Here is a 21647-nt window from a genome sequence, read left to right on the forward strand (position 1 = left end):
TGCATCAGGTCCTGTCTGTGATGTTTTCGATGTTCAGTGTTTGGCTAACACTAGTACTATTTGCTTAAAACTTTGGGAGTTGAAATAAAGCTCACATAGTCTGATGAAAGACAACACTATTTAAAACATTTATAACAGTGACGTTATTAGAATGGCTGTATTGTAAAATGGTTCATACCAGCGCCATATAGATGAGAAACGTTGTTTCCAAAACTCCTCTCAGACTATCATCGCGAGGGTTCCGACATCGCGATATCTTTTATTTAAAACGTGAAGCTCTCGCGAGTGTTTAGTGAGTTGGCCTCTCAAGACAGTGTGCTTCATGGCGGTTACGGAGACTGCGGTAAATGTATTTCTGATTACAATCAAACACTAACCTGTTTAGCTAAAGTTGCGTTTGCATATTAGTTAGTGATGTTTAGTAGAATTTATTCGCACTTAATATCCTGTAAATAGACTAAATGTATCTAAATATAGCTTCACGCGCCATTGCAATGAATGGCTAACATTAGCTTATGTCAGCTAGCTCCTTGCTACCAACAAAGATTACGCAAGCTTAATAGAACTCAGTTATAGATATTCAGTAGTTAGTGTTGTTGTAATAATTATGCAAATTAATGTATATGTGGGTGCTACAAAGATGCATCGTGGTTAATGTCTTTATCGACTTTAGCTTGACACGTCTTCGATTAGCCCATTGTTGCTAGTTTACCTCGCTAACCTAGTTTATGTTAGGATGGCATCCATCATTCACATTCATGTTTATCACTCTGACGTAAGATGGCTACATTTATAAGGAACGACTGACCGGCTTTGTGAAGTTTGCAATGTAACATATTGCTAGCTGTCTGTTATGTTAGTCTGAAGGAATTTTTTATTTCCCCTAGAATTTGTTGAATTGTTAAAGCTTCCCCGTCAGTCATCTTCTTTCCTGCCTCAGTCTGGTGGACCCAGCGATTAGCGGGTTGCGTAGGTAAGGAGTTCGTCCCGTCCCACCTGGTTTAAATCCGGGTGTTTGTCCTGTATATGCTAGCACATGTTATGATAAACTGTGAGGTAATGTGACTTCTAAAAGTAACGCAAGCATTTTTTTTAATGGGGGAAGTGTAATTATGGGTGTGTACATACAGGCAGGTTTTAATGCTTCAAACTAATTTTGTGTATCTTATTTTCTTCATTAATTGCCTTTTCTGAATTGCAGGGAGGTGAAGCAGCTCTGACGATGGAGAATGGACAGGGCACAGGCTCCAAGCTCGGCCTGCCGCCTCTTACCCCAGAGCAGCAGGAGGCATTACAGAGGGTAGGAAACCCCTGACACAGTATCTGCCCAAATGTTACTTAAGTTATGATGTAAAAAAACCAAATGAAAGTTAAGACCCATGACATTGTATCACATAGGCTATCACCATTTTAATGTTTTTCTTTTTTTAATTCTATGTGAACTTTTTATTTAAGTTTAAAAATAATGAATGTTGACATGCATTTAACACTAAGGGGATCCTTAATATTGTGCCTTTTACAGACTTCCTTAAACTGGATGAAAGTAGTTAAAAAAGACTTTCATAATAAAATACAAATGCATTACTAATCAGTAAATGTACTGATGCAGTGCTTGTCAGTTTTTGTTATTAGTAAATACGTATTCTGTCTTTTGTTTGTATTTGGCTTTTCTCCTGTTTCAGGCGAAGAAGTATGCCATGGAACAAAGCATTAAGAGTGTGTTGGTGAAGCAGACCATTGCCCATCAGCAACAGCAGCTCACCAACCTGCAGGTGAGATTTATAAAATGCATTGGTCGGCTGAAACAAAGTTTGTACTGTGTCCGTCATCTCTTGATTCTTAACTAAATGTCTTAGCCTTTTCATGAATCAGTAATTCAATCATCTCTTTTCTCAAAAGTTCTTAAAGCTCTTTTGGAAGTCTTGCTTCATTCTCCCTCAAGCTGTGAAAAAGAAACGCCTGTAGACCATATGCACCTGTTTTTGCCCGTGCTCTTTTTCAAATGGTTGTCGTCAAGACAGAGTTGTTTATTGTGTTTAATGCTTTGCACTTTTATAGGGCAGTTATTTATGTTTATTGTGTATTGATTATCATGGGGACAGGGGAGAAACTCTCCAAACTGTATGTTGTTTTAGCAGGAAGTTCTGAATAAAGTGTTGGCCTAACCAATTTTGTCTAGCAAAGCAATGACATTATAGAAAAAGCAAAGCTCAGGGATATCTAACTTTCTTTTCACCACTTTTTTCACTTTTACTGTCTTTCAGATGGCAGCAGTGACAATGGGCTTTGGAGATCCTCTCTCACCTTTACAATCGGTCAATAGATTATTAAATTATTTTTCTGTCCGCATAACCAATGGCAATTGTCTGTTAACCTTCTTTTACTGGTTGCTTTGGCAACATCTCTGCCTTTTTAAAATCTCACTCAAGAATGCATATTTTGTGAGGTAAACTTGGCTTTTAACTGCCAGTGTACTTTCGACCATCAGTAGACTTCTGTTTATCATTGGAGCTGCATGTTTTTTATTATTAAAAAAATATATGTTTTTAATATAAAATAGACTAAAATTAGAGAATTGATGGAACGGGGATCTTTTGGCCAAGTCATGTTCTTCTGTCAGGGAACAAGTCAACTTCCATTAACCTCATGAAGTAGGCACATATACATATTTTGTTATATAATTAAATTGCAGACACAGACTGACTTAAAGGAATAATTTAACAGCGCAACAACTTTCGTTCGTTAAACCATCCCTCCCCTAAGGTATGAGCAGAACGTTTGAAATCCTCTCAAGACTTAATATGGATTTCGTTTGAACTCCACGATTACTTTTGTTACCTTACTTTCATCCCTGGACTACAGGTCAGTTACTGAAGCCAAATATTTGTGAGGGCTTTGGATGTGTATCACCTCAGTGTGCTTTTCTTCATATGTCAGTTCAATAGTGACATGGTCATTTTGTAATTACAAGTGCTGTTATTAATATTTTATAACTTTTACATGTGTTAGTATTTTTACACAAACTTCTATCTATTGATTACAGTATCCCATTGTTACCCGTTCTACCTGTCCAGATCCCCTAACTTAGAATTGGCCTCTTATCTATTTAAGGGGGAATCATGCACTGTAGAAAATACTCATTTTGTATTAGTGTATTTATGTGTTCTTTTGCTCTCAAATGTTTATCGTGTATTCCCCCGGTTGGCAGGTGGCAGCTCAGCGGCAACGTGCCCTAGCCATAATGTGTCGGGTGTATGTGGGCTCCATATACTATGAGCTCGGTGAGGACACAATCAGACAGGCCTTTGCCCCCCTTTGGCCCAATCAAGAGCATTGACATGTCTTGGGACTCTGTTACAATGAAACACAAGGTCAGTGTCAATTAAGTGTTAGACATGGTGTTAAGGCTAATTCTACACCTCCATTTGAATGCTGAGGGTTGCATATAAAGCTGCCTAAGTCTTCAATGGTTGTATATGTTCTGTTTTTCTTGCATTTGGCCTAATGGCGCAGGGGTTTGCCTTTGTGGAGTATGATGTGCCAGAGGCTGCTCAGCTGGCTCTGGAGCAGATGAACTCGGTCATGCTGGGGGGGCGAAACATTAAGGTAGGTTGTCCGGAGCTATGTGTACCTCCTCAAGGTAAAAGGTATTCATCGACTGAGATTTTTTTTTAAATAACCTTTTCTGTATATCTTTATTTTGGATACCGAGTCAATTTGTTAAATAACTGCTTTCTGATGACTTATAATACAACTTGCATATTACTAATTTCCCTCTCTCTTTGCTTGTCTGATTTTCAGGTGCGTGAGTTGTGTATGTCTGGGTGTATGTTTAGTGTACTGTCAGTGTTGTGTGTTATGCTTCCATGATGTCATCAAGACTATTTTAGTGACCAGTTCCAGTAGGATTCCCAGCGGCGCATGGCGTCGCTCCATGTCCATGGTGTGCTGATGATGGGCTGCGCCTGGTTGGTGTTGCTTGGCCGCCCCATCTGTAGTACAGATCCCAGTCGTCATTAGAAACCCGTCCTACATAGGGAGAGGAAGCTGTCAGGTTGCGTAGCAGAAGAATGAAACACTTGCGGCCCACTTTCGGTAACTCGACCAGCTCAGCCAGTCACACTGTGCATGCAGAGTGTGACTGGCTGAGCTGGTAGTGTTTTGAAATTTACAGCGCGTCCTTATTTGATAGTTTCGCACGGTTATTTACAATTTGTAGAAGAAGGGATAGTTGGTATTTAATATATTGAAGGTTATTTTGTATTTACTTGTGTAGTGAGATACGTTTATTTTACTTAATATATCAAGAGTCTAGGTGTTTGTACATTGATTTAAATTCATGTTCAAATGATCGGCATCCCTAAGAGACCCTGTTTGTTTTATAGTCAGGCTGGTTTAAATGTGTGGTTAATGTAAAATGAGATATATGAAGAGTGCAGGGATGTTTACAGATTTTGAAGTACAGTTTTTGTCATGTTTTAAAAATGGAATTTTTTATAATGTAAAAATGTAGAGAGTACTTTGAATCTAATAGACAATATAACAATGATAGGATAACAGGCAAGAATTAAAATGCCTTTCTTTTAAATCTCAGATTCAGAACTTTGAGTTTAGTGATTGACATGCAGCATTAACGAATTACTTGGATTCAAGGATAGCCATGGCATGATTGTAAAAATAGAGTGGCTTTGAATAAGCTCGGTGGTTGTCCAAAGTTAGTGCTGCAGGGACTTGGAGTTTTCGGTAGTGCGTTCTCATTGGTTTTGAGTCCCTTACTCAGTAGCCCTGCTGGTATGATCTGTGCTATAGGTTGGGCGGCCAAGTAACATCGGTCAGGCGCAACCCATCATTGACCAGCTGGCAGAGGAGGCGCGTGCCTTTAATCGGATCTACGTGGCGTCCGTCCACCCTGACCTGTCCGACGACGACATCAAGAGTGTGTTTGAGGCCTTCGGAAGGATCAAGTCTTGCACGTTAGCCAGAGACCCCACAACAGGGCGACACAGAGGCTTTGGCTTCATTGGTGAGCTCCAGGGGCCCTCATTCACTCGTGCTCTTTGTGTTACCACTGCGCTGTTTACTACAATATGATTATTCACTTACAGAATATGAAAAGCCTCAGTCAGCCCTGGACGCTGTATCTTCTATGAACCTGTTTGACCTGGGGGGTCAGTACCTACGGGTGGGCAAAGCGGTGACTCCGCCCATGCCCCTACTGACCCCCACGACCCCTGGTGGTCTGCCGCCTGCTGCAGCGGTGGCTGCAGCGGCAGCCACCGCTAAGATAACGGCCCAGGCAAGTATGAATCCCTTCCAAAGGGATTTAATGGCCTTCCAGGTAAATATAACCCAGATCTAGCTAGAATTGACACCTTAAGCACAGTTAACATGGGCAGGTGACTGGGAGAAGGCCAGTTTTGTAGAGATCACATAAAAACAGTCGTTGCCCTGACAATGTGTCAATTTAACAGCCCTGAAATGAGATTCAGGACATTCTGAGCGAAGTCTTTTTTTATCCAGTTTAATGTATTTAAATCGGAATGTATATTTATCTTTTTGTATAATAACGTTAGCAATAAATGCTCCTCCCATTCACTCATTGGGTGTGTAAGCTAAGTGTCCTCTCAGTTGGCAAAACATAATTATTTTTCCAGTTTGAAAGGTCCTAACAATAAATCAGTCCATTGTGTTTTCTTGTAGTGTCTTGATGTATATTTTCCACTGCTGTATATCTATGACTTGCTAAGTATAGGTGATGATTTTGTTAGTAAATCTGAAGAGATTTTTGTGACTTTGATTCTCAATACAGGGAGTTAAGGTTGCTCTGACTCTGTGCCATGCTGTGTGATGGTTGACTGTGCGGCCTTGTGCTGTTCTCTCTGTGTTTCCCTTACCTAATGTCTTCGGCCCCCCTCTCTCAAGGAGGCTGTAGCCGGTGCATCAGTCCTGGGGGCGTTAGCCGCACCCCAACTTCTCAGTCAGCAAATGGGTATTCCTCAGGCTGTTATGGCTGCCCAGGCACCAGGGGTCATCACAGGTGTGTACCGAGATATGAGTAAGTACTCAATTTATAAAAAAGCAAGAGCTTAGTAATTCACTGTGCTATTTAAGAGCCTTTAAAAACATCCAGCTTTACATCCAATGCAATTTTACCAACATTTTGTTTTGCCTTGAATAATTACTACAATCAACTAATTATTTAGATCAGGGGTCTCCAACCTTTTTTAGGATGAGAGCTACTTAAAATAAATAAAACAAGTCGTGAGCTACTTTTACTCCTTTTTTTGCAGTGTGTATATTTAGCACATTTTAACATTATTATATGCTTACCTTTAACCTTTGTGTGCTGTTTGGGTCTGTAGGACCTGTTTGCAGTGTTTACTAAAAGAAAATGTATGCAATTTAATTATTTTAGCCTGCTTTATTTGGGGCTGGACCTCACATCCTCTAGGGGGGTCCCCCGGGAAGATTATTATTTTTTTATGTTGAAGTTAAATGCATCAATCTGGTGCACTTGGAGCACAAAATGAATTTATGGATACAGCTCTCAACACTCGTATGAAAGGGAGCTGTATACTTTTCAATAATCCAAACATCTTTATAATATGATCACAACCAATAACAAATAATTTAAACGTGTTTATTCTTATGTTAGTTAGAATTCTTTCTTTTTATTTATGCATATTTTACTAATCACTCCCCTTTTAAACTGTTTACTGTCCTATAGTACACATTGGAATGATTTCTTACTTTATTTTTGTACAACTATATTAAATAGATAAAGGTGTGCTCTCTCTGTTTCGCTCGTGCACAGAGGCTGTGTGCTCCTCCGTGGCGATGACGGCTGGCGCTAAAAAATAATAATAAACATATTTGTAAAGTGGGGGGACTAGCGCTAGACTTTTTCGCTGTCCGTCATTTTGCATTACGCATGCCCACTGCACGTCGCGGGAGCGCGCACAGCGTAAAACAAATACTCACTTACATTTCAATGATTTGTTCGGCAAAGTTAGGTTTGGAAACGGTATAATTTCCTTTTGGGTGGGCATGCATAACACGGCATAACACCGGAGCCCCGCTGCGGGGAAACTTTGGCACTGTTCTGAGTTTGTTCAAATCTGTCAAAAATGACGGACGGCTTTAAGAATGTTCCGTCAAATATTCGGTTAACGCGAACTCTGGGGGGGGGACACAAACGGGATTTCGAAAAGTGGGGGGGGGGGGGGAGAGAGACATGTTCCCAGTGGACATTACGCCGTGTGTCAAGTGCAATAAATACATATGCAAGTTGCAACACACGCAGAGTAAAACCCTGCCCCTCATGTGCTGTATAGGCTGTAGGGATGTTAAGATTCACCGATTCGCATAAACGTTCAAGATGCGAGTACACCGGTTGAAAGAGTGCACATCGGCTACAGTTTGGGTTGAACTCGCGATGCATCGATTGTAGCGTCTTTGCATCGGTAAACAAACGATTCATTCATATAATATCCTGTCAGCACTCAGCAGAGACGATCTTTGATCTTTGTTTCGCACTACGGAGGCCGAGAGTCTCAGTTATCACCACACATGGAAGTTGAGGAGAAAGAGAAACACAGCGCACCAAAAAATACCTACAAATCAAACGTTTGGCAACACTTAGGATTTTTCAAGAAAGACGGTCAACTTGAAAAATCGCTCGCAAATTGTAAACGATGCCGTGCTGCTTTAAAGTACACAAGTAGTATGAGGAACTTGGCGGCGCACATAAAGAGGCGACATGGGGTCTGTGGCTGAAAAGAGAAACCTGAAAGTAAGACATATGAGTTCAATCACTCAGTGAGGTGTTATGTCAGAGAGTGATGTTTAGTTTACAACAGCCTGTGACTTCCAATAATAGTTTAAATGTCTTCCTTACAATTGTAAGCAGTTATGAAATACCTGTTTGTGAAAGGTTATTTGTATTTTGTATTGTTCATATAGAAACCACACCACTGCTTTCTGCTCACTGGTGAGTTAGCCTATGAATGAGTGTTAAGCACATCAGGCTGGCAGTTGTATAGGCATTGCACTATGGTAGTTGTTATTTGCACATAGTTAATCATGAGCAATGCATCCTTAAATTGTTTAACTGTGAGGTATTGTACTGTACTCTGGAGAGTTTTTTTAAGGTAAAAAAAGAAACGGCATGATGGGATGTGCAGTACTATAGAGAGAACCAAATATGTAAAGCACTTTTTTGTTAATTTATGATTTGCTGCATATGAGGAATAAAACAAAAATCCTCTGTCGTACCATATTGAAGTATCATTTATTTTTGCATCGTGTTGAAACGTATCGCCCCGAATTGCATAATGTTGAATCAAATCGTATCGTAACAGGGGTGTATCGTATCGTATCGTATCGCATCGCCTGGTGTTTCAAATGTATCGTTAATGTATCGTAGGCAACGTATCGAGATGCGCATCGCATCGGCCTCAGTGATGGAGATGCACATCCCTAATAGGCTGGCATGACTAGGCTGTGTTCAATGGGGCTGATGTGTTGTGTAGATTCTGCCAGAAGGAAAATCACGGTCAAACTCCTTTATGAAGCGGTGAGGTGCCGCTCCACTATCTTTTCTTCCCGACTGCAACGCTGGTCCCGCAAATCAAGCAATAACGTGATTGGTCAATATTCATTGTGGGGGGAGGAGGGTTGTTAGATAGATATAGAGTTTGCTATGATTGAGGTTTCGTTTATGCATAGGGTAGATTATTTTAATTACAATTCCTATTTTTTTCTTTTGTGTATTTTTTGGATTTGCTTGGCGAGCTACTTATTGAGGGCTTGCGAGCTACCAGTAGCTTGCGATCGACGGAGACCCCTGCTTTAGATAATCTAAACTTTTTTTGCAGCCCCATAACAAAAGCTTTTAATTAACAATATGTGACTTTTTATTGTAATGGATTTATTAAGTGTTTATAACCAGATTCATTAAAACAAGACAATACCGCAGGGAGAAAGAGTAAGCAGCAAAACAAATGGGGCTACTTTTAAATCTGAATAATTGATGATAAAATAAATTAGTTCATCCACCGGTTTACAGCCCTTCGGTTGGTCACAAACATTCACAGCCATGGATCAGTTTTATGCCCCGGCCACACGAGGACGAAAACGGTCGTTTGCGTTACTGTTTAGTGTCATATAGACCGTTCGGCCACACGAGGACGACCGAATACGGCACTAAACGACTGCGTAAACGATAACGGGTCCCAAGGTGGATAGAACGGCATACGCAACGGTCTGGGGGGTCCAACGGCTCCGTGTGTACGCCCTATACGATCATTTTCTGATAATGATGAGGCAATAGCCCCGCCTCTCCCCACCTCTGCTGCTCACCCCCGCGTCAAAGTAAACTGCACACTGAATTCAGATTATTTATCTTTCTCTCGATATGGACCTAAACACGAGTGAAGTCTAATCTGACAGGACGGAGACACGCAGCTCTGCTCACCTGCAGCTCCTCCCGCTGTGATGCGGTGGTGAACGGAGTAAAACACACACTTCAAGTCCGATCATCACCCGTAGCTATTTTAATTACCTCTCAAACTACCTAAACTAGATATAAATATGTTTATTTTTTACTGTCGGCCGGGTCACTCATTACTGGATCAGCTGCTGCATGAAACAGACACTGGCGCTGTCCGAAGAGAGGGAGGAAAAAGAGAGGCTCCATGTATTTTATTATTATAATATATAGATTCGTTATTCATTTGTTTTAAAGCTCAATAAATAACAAAGAAGACCTTTGACCGGCACTTTTATAATTTTGTCGGAAGATTTAAACTTTAATACACGTTGACTGGCAAAAAACTCTGCCTGGTTCCCTCGGCCCCCACCGCGTAGAATAAACAGAAGGGCAACCATGACAACCATGCTTCTTCGCTGCTTTTGTGGAGGAAGTTACAGCGCCACGTACAGGCTCCTGCATATGTACTGCAGCTTCTCCAGCGGTTGGAGCTAAACGGAGCTGTCTCGTGTGGACAGACACTATCCGGATGACTATTGCGTGTGGACGGAAGCTTTTTTGCGTTTGCGTTAATCCTATGCGTTTAGCCGTTTTCGTCCTCGTGTGGCCGGGGCATTAGACTCACTTTAAGGTGGTAGCCCTGTTCTAATGAAAAAGCAAATCCTTGCCACGATCCACAATTGGCTGAGTCAAGCTAGCTGTATGGAAGAACACTAGCCAATTCATATGGCCATCCATTTGACATGAGACTTCTTGTGATTTCAAAACTCACCTGCGATTCATTGTAGGAGATGGAATCATACAGGATAGTTTTTATCCTAGCTTACTGATATGGTTTTAAGTTACAACCCATTAAGAGAATGGTTGGGATCGAAAGTTAGCACATGCTCTGTAAATGATAACTTGTTTTATTAAAGTTTATTTATTTACACATGTGATGTCACTGAATGCATATCTGCATTTCCCTAACAGGTGTGACTCCAGTGCGTCCACCCATACCAGTGCTCCCCCAGGTTGGTCTTGTGAACCCAGTGCTCGCTTCACCGCCAGTCCTGTCCAATCAAGCTGGAGGCTCCAACCAACAAGAGAGGAAAGAAGAGAAAGAGGAGATGCTGCAGGACGGTACAGGGCAGGAGATGTTGAGTGACCAAGAACACATGAGCATCTCGGGCAGCAGTGCCAGACACATGGTGATGCAGAAACTGCTAAGAAAATCAGAGGTAAGCTTTGGTCATATGTGGTGAAAGAAGAGCCTTTAAAAAGACATTTCATTAGCAAATACTTTTACTTGTAAAATGATTGCGTTGCTCCTTTCTAGTCTACGGTTATGGTGCTCCGAAATATGGTTGGACCTGAGGACATCGACGACGACCTGGAGGGGGAGGTGACCGAAGAGTGCGGGAAGTTTGGCGCCGTCAACAGAGTCATCATATACCAGGAGAAGCAAGGAGAAGAGGAGGATGCAGATATCATTGTCAAAATTTTTGTAGAGTTTTCCATGGCCTCAGAGATGAACAAAGCCATCCAGGCCCTCAATGACCGCTGGTTCGGAGGTCGCAAAGTTGTCGCAGAGGTGTATGACCAAGACCGTTTCAACAGTAGTGATCTCTCTGCGTAAAAGTGTTTGTAATGGTTCACCAGCACCCACCCCCATACCTGTCCCCTAAACTCATGTTAGTCTCTGCAGCTAGAGATGCGGACCACTGAAACTTGTAATTATGTTTTTTTTTATTTGTTTTTTAAAATTGCTGTTGATATTAATGTTAAATGCCCCATTTGGGGGGGATTCATAGAAAAATATTTACATGTCAGATTTTGCTTTGTTTGTGAAAACTCCCTTCTTTTTTTTTTTGCAAGTTTCAATTTCTTGTAATCCAAACTTGTAACATGTTCATTTTTCCTGCTTTCGCTCATTTACATTTTCTTCCTTTCGTGAATTTTCTGGGACAAGTTAACACATCCTTTCAATGATTAAAGGTTATTGTTTGTTCCTAAGAAAGTGTGATGCAGTTTTTATTGTTTATGAATAAAGAATCCTTTGTTTTGAGATAATTAGTTGTGTGACTGATTGTAGAACATATTTAAAAAGTAAAAACATGTACTTTGACTTATGCATGCACATTTATAGTCCTATCGGGTATTAGTCATTCTCAAATGCCACTGTGTTTGTGGTTAGTACAGGTGGTGAACAACTTCTGAAATGGTAAAATAAAACTTCAGACTTTGAATAGATACATATTTACTTAATGATCATTCAAAAACGATCAGCTAAGACAGTCTTTTCTGGATTTCTGACATTTTTGGGTCTATTTGACAACTGCATAGTATTCACCTCTTGTTTAGTTGCCATAGGTTTTATTTTTTAACCTGCTTCACCGGTAATGAGTTTGTATTGTCTCGGGTGCATTGTTATCATGGCACTTGAGTTGGTAAGTTCATATTTGCCAAGTTTGTTTTGCCCTGCATCTCTTCTTTACAATAGCATCATTTGAGTTTTTCACCTACTTGCTACTCAGTGAAGGGTGAATAGCTTGTAGATGGATGTTTGACTTGTGTGTTCAAGAAATCAAATCATCGGCTATATGCATGGTTTTGTTCACGTCTGTCCTCAAAGACCATGGTCCTGGTTACACATTGTGGTAGAGCTAGTCCCTGTTGTGGACACAGTAATGTACACTGTCTCCCTGCATTGCACACAACTGGAAAGTCCTGCCATTTCTAGTCATGTAGCAAGAATAAAGCAACCGTTGAAGACATGTAACAAATAGTGCAAACTCGAGGACATTACATGATAGGCATATTTTAATGGTACTTTATTATGGCCTGGTTTTTTCGTTAAACAATATGATAGTACTGTGTTGTGTACATTTAAGCCAACTGTCATCCACCGCTAGATGTCGCTGTACAGTAACGGAACTGCTGCCCAGCCGCCAGTAGTAGTGGCCTGTACTCCAACGACTCCAACTCAAACTCGGCCCAGCCCCCCACAGGACAAACCCGCCTGCCTCAGCGCAACAAGGGGAGTGATGCGCGGCTGTTGCTGAAGCTCCTGGCTGTAACTACGTCGCATTAAAACAACACCAGGCAGTTTATTGTACGTCTACTGGCATGTTGCCACTTCACTCTTTGGCCGGTTAATAGGGTGTTTCCCGTAACGTTCGTTATACTTATATTAGTGAGCTATCGGCAGCTAGGCACAAAGGCGTTTAGAGAGCTACTAGCCGATGTTAGCTAACTGTAACTAGCATGCTAACAACACAGCCGCCGAGAACGAGCACATCCTTGCGCAGCCACACTCGGGTTAATCTCTGTTGACTCGCTCCGTGGGTTATGTTAGCTGTTTCATGGTAGTCATTCATTTGTAACCTAAGTCAAGTGTTTTTTTTTATCAGCTACCACTCATGACTAGGATACTTGAAGCAACACTTAAGTATAACTGGTTCGTTTGCTTGTTTTTCAGCTAGCCAAGGCACTGCTTTGGTCTCATTCAGGGATGTGGTGGTAGCAAAACAAGCTAACGTTACTCCCCTCTGTGAAGAAGTGACTGCAAGAAGTGAGGAAAAACTGAAGGCAAGCGGGAGTTTTTATTTGTGTTTATCTTTCATTCCGGTGTGGATGACACGAGGACAAACCTGACAAACACAGTTGAACTGAAACTGGGAATATCACTAACAGGTCGAAGGGATTATTTTGGTGTCTCTAAGTGGATTTCGGCCTCTTGTTGGGGATCGTCGTGGGAACACCGTGAGTGTTTTGACATTGAGTCAGTCTACACGCAACAAATATCCCGCCGACCTTCATCCTCCGATGCGGAGATTTCAGTAGCACCGGCAACCAAATCCCCCCCGGCGGCCGGACATGCTGAAGTGTATCCCCCTGTGGCGTTGCAACCGCCACGTCGAGTCGGTGGACAAGCGGCATTGCAACTTGCAGACAGTCCCCGATGAGGTATTCCGCTACAGTCGCAGCCTGGAGGAGCTTCTCCTCGATGCCAACCAACTCAAAGAGCTACCAAAGGTATGCATGGCTAACAGTCCAAAATGTACCCCTGTGTCATTCAGCAATGTGCATCATTCCCCTGAGCCAAGCTGGCTATATAGTGTCTCCTTGTGCACGATATCCTGGTTCTGTCAAATTCACTCTGTGTTTAATCCACATATTTAATTAGAAAAGTGTACCCAAGGTGAAATGGCTTGCATGATATAACCTGCTCAGGTAATTCCTTCTTATCAAAGGTAGCATACTTTTTTCTTTGCCTCCTTCGAATATGTTTGGCCATTGTGCCCTGCAGTCTTGTGACATCAATGAATAATCAAGAGCCATACAGTATCCAACAGTTACAATATAAACTTGAATCATACAACTAGGTAATCCAGTTCATCTTTGCATGGGGGTGTTTTCCCCAATAATACTGAAGCCCTTAGTAAGTTGTGTAAAGATGAATGGACAAGGCACGATAGGATGTTTTAGTTAGTCGAAGAGAAGTGTTCTTTGGCTAAAGGTTGGGTATGCTGCATGTCCAGAGGGAGTGACCCTGACCAAAACAGCTGGCACACAACATGTTGCCTAGTAATGGCATCACTGGCCAGTGGGTTGTATGCAGTGTGTGAAGGCATGCGTGGAATGAATTGGAACGGTTTCCCCACCCACACACCCACTGTTTGAAAAATAAGAACTGAAAAAGTTCTCTGCACAGCCAGAGAGTTTATTTTTAGGGTAGCAGAATTGTTGTAGGTCTTTCTTTCCATAGCTCTCCAGAGATGGTGGACAAAGCACTTGCTCGGTCAACTTTCTCCCTGTTTTATTCAGTTCAGCAATTGTTTATTATTGAGACATGGCTGTGATTGTGATGGAGCTGGGAGTTTGAATGAATACACTGTTCAGTAGTAGACGTTGTCAGTCTCATGTTTCTTGGCTTTTGCTTAGGGGCGAAGGGGCAAATGGTTTGTTCACTAATGAAGAAGATGTTAACAAGTCAAGGTCAACAGAGGACGAAGTGTTGACAGGACCACCTTTCTGGGAACAATAGAACTTATTTTCCTAGCATCCCCAGGCTTTAACGTAAGAATACTTGTTTTAGATCAGCTCTTACTGCTATTTCTTTTTATAAAATATGTGTGTGTAACTTCTCTTTGGACCCAAACTTGGCTCTTGCATGAACAATTTGTTCACAGATGTCAGGGAGCCACTCATGAAGACATACATACAGCAGCTGTAGGATATTTAAGTGTAGTTACAGCACAAAAGCTTTGCCTGATGAAGCTTACCTGCGGACAGACAGTCTGTTTCCTCCACTTAGTTCAACCGTGTCAGATATTCACATTGTACCTGGAGCATGGCCCCTGAAACCCTGCTGAGTGACGGATACACCCAGATATTCTGGCGCACACTGCTAAGCTAACCGACGCAGTCTCTGTGATGCTGGCTTCAACCAGGAGACATAAATGCGGGCTGACACAATGTCTTGTGTGGCTGCAGTGAATGCGTAGCGTGCAGACACAAAGCATACAGACTCTCTCGGGTCCTCAGAGTCAGCGGGGCTTCAGCGAAGGAGCCGTGTGAGAGGTCAGGCCCATACAGGGTTAGGAACAAGGGCACTGACTGTATGATACATTACATTCCATAATGAGCTCATAAGTGAGTATGGGTCTGAATGCCTTTATGCTTTTGTGTCCTTTCTTATCACTGGGTATTCAGGTCAAAGATGAGTCTTTGTCAGTCTATTTCTCAATTTCAGTCTTAACATCTTGTGTTATACAGTTTTTTTGTATGTATTTGAATGAGCACATTGTGGACGCATTGCGGCATGCAACTAGCATGTGCAACATATGCCATAGATAAAGAATAATCGGCTCAGAGGGGACACCTTTGCAGACTCACTTATTTTATAGGGGGCTACAAACTGCCCTGGTACACACAGTCTTGTGACACAAGTCACAAGCTTACAGGGCTGTCAAGCAGGGGATGTTATGTATACAGTAACATTTTATACACAAGCAAAAATCAATACAGCCATTAAGATGCTTTAAACACAGGGAACTGGTAATATGTTTTGTATTGATAAGACCATTAAAGCAATTGTGATTTGTATAGGTATTTTTTATGGTGCGGCTAGAGGTGGGATAGGTCTCGTATTGAGGGGGTTTAACGAAGTGAACAGATGGAGATTTAGACGCCCTGACAGTTTCTTAAGTTTGTTGTGACTCACCCCCACCTCACTGCCCACCAATCTTAGATAATGCTCTCTGCTGTAACGATGTCTCCATTTGCCACATGCTTTGTAAAAGACGAAATGAAAGAATGATGTGTGGGTCTGATTGATTTTCGGGCCAGATTCTATCCAAGCTGGGTATTACTACTTAAATAGTAGCATTTATTATGACCTTTCTGTATGAAATTAGTTTAGAAAAGCCTTTTTTAATTAGCTGGTCGGGAATTCCCCAAAGGCCTGTATATCCTTAGCCCTTAATGCTGGTCACAGCTCTGTTTACTCATTGCAAAAATGCTCAGATAGCCGGTAACAGGTTTCAGTTTTGCTACTCGGACATTTACTTTGAAAGTTACACCTGAGTGAACATTGAGAAAAAATGAATGACTTTATAATTACATTTTTGTTATTTAACTTGGCACACGTCATTGTCACGGGTGAATCTCTTGGTTGCTCAACCTATTCTGTCAATTATTGACAAATTGCTTGTGATGGTTAAAAGTACATGTCCCACAATTCACATGTTCCTATACGGTTCTGTGTGACTCTTCAGCAGGGAAGTTTGCAATGAAGCCATCTAAATGTCTCTTCGCTGCTCTGACAAACTAGCTGTGCCTCAAAGATCATGTTGAGGAAGAGGGAATTATCTTTTTGGCCATTCTCAAGTCCCATGACAGGTTACAAAGAAGTCCATTCACAAGTCTGATTGACCCCCCTCCCTCATATCCGATGTCATGGCTCTTTGTGTTTCTTTTGTGCACTGCACTGCCCTTGACCAGGCGTACATTAAGTCTGCAAGCATATCGACTGAAATGTTCACTTTTAGGATTTGTTTTAGGTCAGTTGCACCTGCTCAAAAGCACAAGTAGGACCCTATTCAGAGGGGCCAGGTGTTCTGCAGGTGCAGTAGACAGCAGCCTAAAAAAGGCCTCTACCAAATGTACATAACCTGAGTATATTTACTTGTTCTTATTTTGGTTTTCCATTGTTGAAATAGGGAACATATCCCTGATGGGTGTGTCTCCATTAGATTTGCAAAACAGGTTCTATGCATGTTGCTCCCAGTATGAGTGCCTAATAGGATCTTGCAGATACACTGATGATATGTTACAGTTCCTGGCTCAATATAAGAACTGTTGCAAATGGGCTATGAGAAAAATGTGTTACCGCTATCGGCAACTAATGCCATAGTTACACAAGTAGTTGGAGAAAATACGATTTGTAGATATTTTGTTGTTATAAGGCTCTATATGATAATTAGTAAGGATGACTAGGCAATATTTGTAATCCTCAGCTGTCACCAGTACCCTCCCTCTGTGTGCTAATAGATCGGTGGCTAAGGGCAGATTAAGGCTTCACTCAGCCGTGAAAATGCCCCTCAGCACCTCAGTTGTGACCCCCCCCCTTCATACACGCCAGTGCGTCTCAGTGTACGCTTCCTCTGGGATCTGCTTATCTGCCATTTGGGCCTCTTTTCGTGCACAAAACTGCACAGATAAAAGTCTTGCTTTTCTCCCTGTTGTATGTTCAGCCCAGTCAAGATCAACTCAAATGATGCCCTTCACTGAAAGTGAATCAGCCTACCATTGGTTTTTTTAAGCTTCAGTAGTCATCTTTTTTATTTGATGTGTCTTTGTTGTACACGTCTCTATTGTGATCTTAAGGATAATCCAAAATGGCTATGTGAGAATCAATGGTGCTCTGTCTATCTACTTTTCTATTCCGTTTGAATATGTGAAGACATCCAGCCTCACTGGGCTTTCAAGTTTGGTTCTCCGTGAGGGAACTCTCGGACATTCACTTCACACTGCAGTCTTTACATTGTGCTAGTGAATTTTGCAGTCGGTGTCACTCCCCTTAGTTTCCAGTTGGATGTAGAGACAGAGCCCTGGTTTGTCTTTCCCCAACAACCTTGCTGAACTAGGCTAAGACCAAAGATCAATTACACCTGCCTAAAAACCATCATCACACAAACAATCATTCCTGAAGCGCAGCTCTTTGTCACTCCTCTCTGCTCTCTTTCCTGCTCTGGTCAAGCCAGTCCTATTGTTTACTCCTGAATGGTTCCACAGTTTGATTTGTTGTGTGAATCATTTGTTTTCATGTCTCTAAGCCTATAGGATCTATATTCTCTACAGTATTGGGTTGAACAGAAGTAGAATTGAGGTTTTTCGTGTCACAGCACTTGAAAAGTTATACAGAGTTGGTGAGGCTATGAAAAAGCAGCAATGTGAGAAATTGGAGTTTCTTTTTGATGCAAGAGCACATTCAGCAGGTTTCTTTGTCTGAGCTGATGACCAGCTGCTCTCACATCCTGCTGTCCCCCCTCCCCCAATCTAGTGGGACAGCGGGGTAATGGGAGGTGGGTGTGTGTGTGTGTGAGTGAGTATTTAGTTGTAGTAGGGGGGTGTATTTCATTCCCGGGATGGATTAACATGAGCAGGTGGAGCTCTGGCACCTCCACTGGAGGAAGTGAGCTGAGCTGTGCTTCACTGACACAGGGACCTCTGGGGAGTGCAGGAGCCATCCATCCACCCATGAACACCAGAGTCAGGGCTGACATGCGGTGTCAGGTGGGGAAGAAGTAGCCAGAGTCCCAGGGAAAACAGCCGGTCCCCCTGGAGACCCCTGCGCGGTGTAGATGGATCTTCTACTTTGTTCTATCTGACAAGCAAACACACATCCTCCGCCTTCCGTCCCGTTCACTTTGAGAAATAATGCATTCCTTCCTGAGAAATTGCTGCGGTGTGTTTTGTCAAGCACCAGTCAGTGTCCCTTAGAATTCGACCCCTGCTTTATGCATCCCATCTACAGTAAATCAACATCATTTTGGTCATTTGTTCATTGTTTCAAGTCTGAATGAGAATGTTAAACACAATCTATATGCAGGGCCGCACATAACTGGTGCGCAGGTGCGCATGCAAAAAAAGAGCACCGGGTCATTTGAAAAAAGGCGCATTTGCGTACCAACATTGAGAGAGAGAGAAGGAAGAAGAGAGAGAGAGAGAGAAAGATATTTGCGAGTTACATATGAACTCAGGGCCGGCCCGTAGCACTGGCTTTATAGATGTTCGCCTAGGGCGCCAGATCTGGGGGGCGCTGCGCTGGCAGTTCTGGGAGGGAAAAAACCATTTTTGACCATTGGTGCTCATCCTAATTTTCGGCCTTGATGTAACAATATTCATAATTAAGTAAATGTAACACCCTTTTCACCCCGGTTACACGTTTCATTTGCCCTGTATGATGGGCGCTGTAAGTGATGAAAATGGGGGATGTTGGCTTATCTGGCGCTCGCAGCTCACAGCCAATATGCGAGTGAGCGAGGGAGAGAGGGAGGGCGCACCAGTACCGGCGCTGTTGTTATTAGAATCTGGTGCTATATAAGAAGAAGATGTTTCTACAATAATGTGGAGGGAGAGTCCTCTCCAGTCAGACTGAGAGGCTGATAACTACAGCTCAGTGAGGTAAAGGACTCTTGAGTGTTTAGATAGTTCACTTTAGTCTAAGTTCAAACGGTTTGGTCACAATTTATGTAAACACATATTTCCAAGGCACTCCTTTATAATTATTGGGATAAACAGGTTTGAAATCATTCCAATGTATACTATAGGACAGTAACCAAAAATATCCTTTAAAACTGGAGAGATTAAAAAAAATGCATAAATAAATGTTACGGTAAAATAAGATATGAATGAACAACACAAATTCACATACTTATTTGATTACATCCACTTGTCTAAGATGACAACAGAGACTTTCGACCCAAACCCAGCTGTTGACTTGTGGATGCAAGCAGCTAATCGCAGACTCAACCAGAGAGAAAGAAGTAGGCCTACATCATCAGCTACCATGTCTGACAGAGAGGAAGACCGTGAGGAGAACAGTCAGGAGGGGAGTGATGACAGCTTGTAGGATTACTGCTCGTGCTAATGTTGTCTTCACCTCTGCACGTGTGTTCAGTGCCGTGTGTCTGGGAAATAAAGTCAAGGATGAGCACCAAGCAACATCTCAAGGTGCCCCTTTGAGAACCAGGGCAAAAAAGTGATGTGCACCCCTGTCTATATGAATGGCTTGAGCCCTTTTTGTTTTTCACTTGTTCAACAATAAATTATCAAATAAAGTTTAACAGATTATTAAACTATGGAATGAGATATTTATCAAAGGTTGAACACCTACTTGAGACAGTGCTGTCCAGCTCATGGTCCCATTATTATAATGTCGTTGATTCAACTCTGTTTGACTTTCAGCACAGTAGCATTTCCTGTTCATGTGACACGACATGAATCTAATGATTCTGTGCTTTCCTTTAAGCAGTGTGATGGACTTAACACAGGTCTGTCCTCATGCTGCTGTTGCTCACAGGTCTCCCATGCTCTCTGGCCTTGGTTGCCAGCCTCTAAGGTAAACAAGGAGGCAAAGCCCCTGTGAATAATTGATGGCTTTGGTGGTTGTGGCAGCTGTTTGCGATAGGGGAGAGTCTGTGGCTGCCCTGCTGCAGCACAGTGATAGGACAGGTGTTCTGTTGGCAACAGTCATTAAGTACACACAGACAAGATGTACAAGGTGACGCCATTTTCTCTTTGTCCCACTGTATTTCTGTGTCTACAGCAGCCACTGTTAGAAACCTCAGAGGCTTGCTGCTTGTGTCCAAGAGCAGGGAGTGGCACACTTTTCACATTACCTCATTTCTCCAATGGTTATCGATCAGTTTTGCTTCTTGTATGATGTAGACGGATTGTCTGACTTTCGGAGCAATTGTTGAATTAATTAGGTTCAAACATGAATATTTTTAAAATGAAAACCACATTACAAAAGTCCTACCCTTCTTTGTACCGCAAAGTACTGCACAGGTTCTGTCCTGAGAAGGAGAAGCTTAACAGTACTGATTTTCTACTTGTTGATAATGCTTGGTAAACGCAGACAATGTTGTCAGCCAGTTGTCATTGCTTAGTACGAGGTTGCTTATTTCCCATCCTGTTAGCGGTACAGCTTGAGGTCATCTTGCGCCAGATGTTTATGCAGTTTGAGTAAACTGTCGGTTGCTTTTGCATATTTTGAACAGGTTATATCTAGGCCAGAGACTCAAAGAGAGGTTGTAGATGACCATGTGAAGTTTGGAGCGGTTACATTTGGCAGTGACATTTCTTTGAGATGGGATACTGTATCGGAACCTTTTGATCATACAGGAGCTACACTCTCAGCCATACAAATGGTCCTTTTGAGGCTAATCTGTGTGGGTGCTGATGTCCCTGTGGGGCGATAGGTCAACCGCGTTGGCATAAAAACCAACCACAAATAAATGCTGCCCTTTATCTGCAGGCCACACGCAGTCATTGAAGGTCTCTATCTATCACTTGTCACCCGATAGCTTTTACAGCCTCTGTGTACTTCTGGAACCTGTGGCTTTAGATGGGCCGCCCTCCCTCGCCTTCAGCTGTCCTATCTCCATCCAGGATACGTTTATAGGAAGAAGCTGTTTTTTACCACTTCACAAACATTCTTTTAGAATATCCAGCAGTATGAACAATACGTCCTCTAAACAACAGCTACCACAACAGAGCAGCTCTGTCTTACATGTGTTTTGAAACAGGTGGCTGCTTGAGCTAGCACATAAAGCCCTTTATATATGTTTTTTCTTGAGGGCAACTCGGCACTCGGGCGGCATCTAGGTTTTGGGGTTGTTGACACCTGTGTTTCTCTTGTTGATTCCTTTTTGTTGGGAGCGTTTCTGCGAGCAGGAAGCGCGAATAATCAAGTGAGCCAACTGTGGAATGCCCTGTTTTTGAAAGATCATCTCCTCTAGTCATTGTTTTGTAGAAAGAAACTTGAATTCAGGCATTAAAACAGGAGGTCTGAGGAAAACCACCTTATTGTTGTTTACTCAGATCTCCCCCTACCAGTACAGCAGTGTTTCTTCTTTGTTTCCTCCTCTTATGTCTCCCTCTCAAA

At 42.2% G+C, this 21647-nt stretch overlaps 2 protein-coding genes across 15 annotated transcripts in view; both read left to right on the forward strand.

Annotated features, from left to right (window-relative positions):
* The first annotated feature begins 278 nt into the window (after nucleotides 1–278).
* On the forward strand, nucleotides 279–11537 carry LOC117544725 (poly(U)-binding-splicing factor PUF60-like). The gene is given in 12 exon segments (XM_034214076.1): nucleotides 279–343; nucleotides 1202–1300; nucleotides 1683–1772; nucleotides 2265–2315; nucleotides 3209–3310; nucleotides 3312–3371; nucleotides 3514–3606; nucleotides 4810–5023; nucleotides 5106–5338; nucleotides 5923–6037; nucleotides 10463–10710; nucleotides 10809–11537. Coding segments are annotated over 12 exon segments (1626 nt in total). The 5' UTR covers nucleotides 279–322; the 3' UTR covers nucleotides 11109–11537.
* Nucleotides 11538–12436: 899 nt separating this feature from the next.
* scrib (scribble planar cell polarity protein) overlaps nucleotides 12437–21647 on the forward strand; it is a 71471-nt gene continuing 62260 nt past the window's right edge. For 5 of the 14 annotated variants that reach the window (XM_034214178.1, XM_034214181.1, XM_034214172.1 and 2 more), the window contains exon 1: nucleotides 12465–13507. In XM_034214178.1, coding sequence (XP_034070069.1) covers nucleotides 13349–13507 — 159 coding nt within the window. In that variant the 5' untranslated portion in view covers nucleotides 12465–13348. Of the gene's footprint in view, nucleotides 13508–21647 lie in introns of all 14 variants that reach the window. The other 9 variants (XM_034214175.1, XM_034214179.1, XM_034214176.1 and 6 more) reach the window with 4 other exon arrangements.

Source organism: Gymnodraco acuticeps, unplaced genomic scaffold (genome assembly GCF_902827175.1).
Source record: "Gymnodraco acuticeps unplaced genomic scaffold, fGymAcu1.1, whole genome shotgun sequence".
Lineage (NCBI taxonomy): Eukaryota > Metazoa > Chordata > Actinopteri > Perciformes > Bathydraconidae > Gymnodraco > Gymnodraco acuticeps.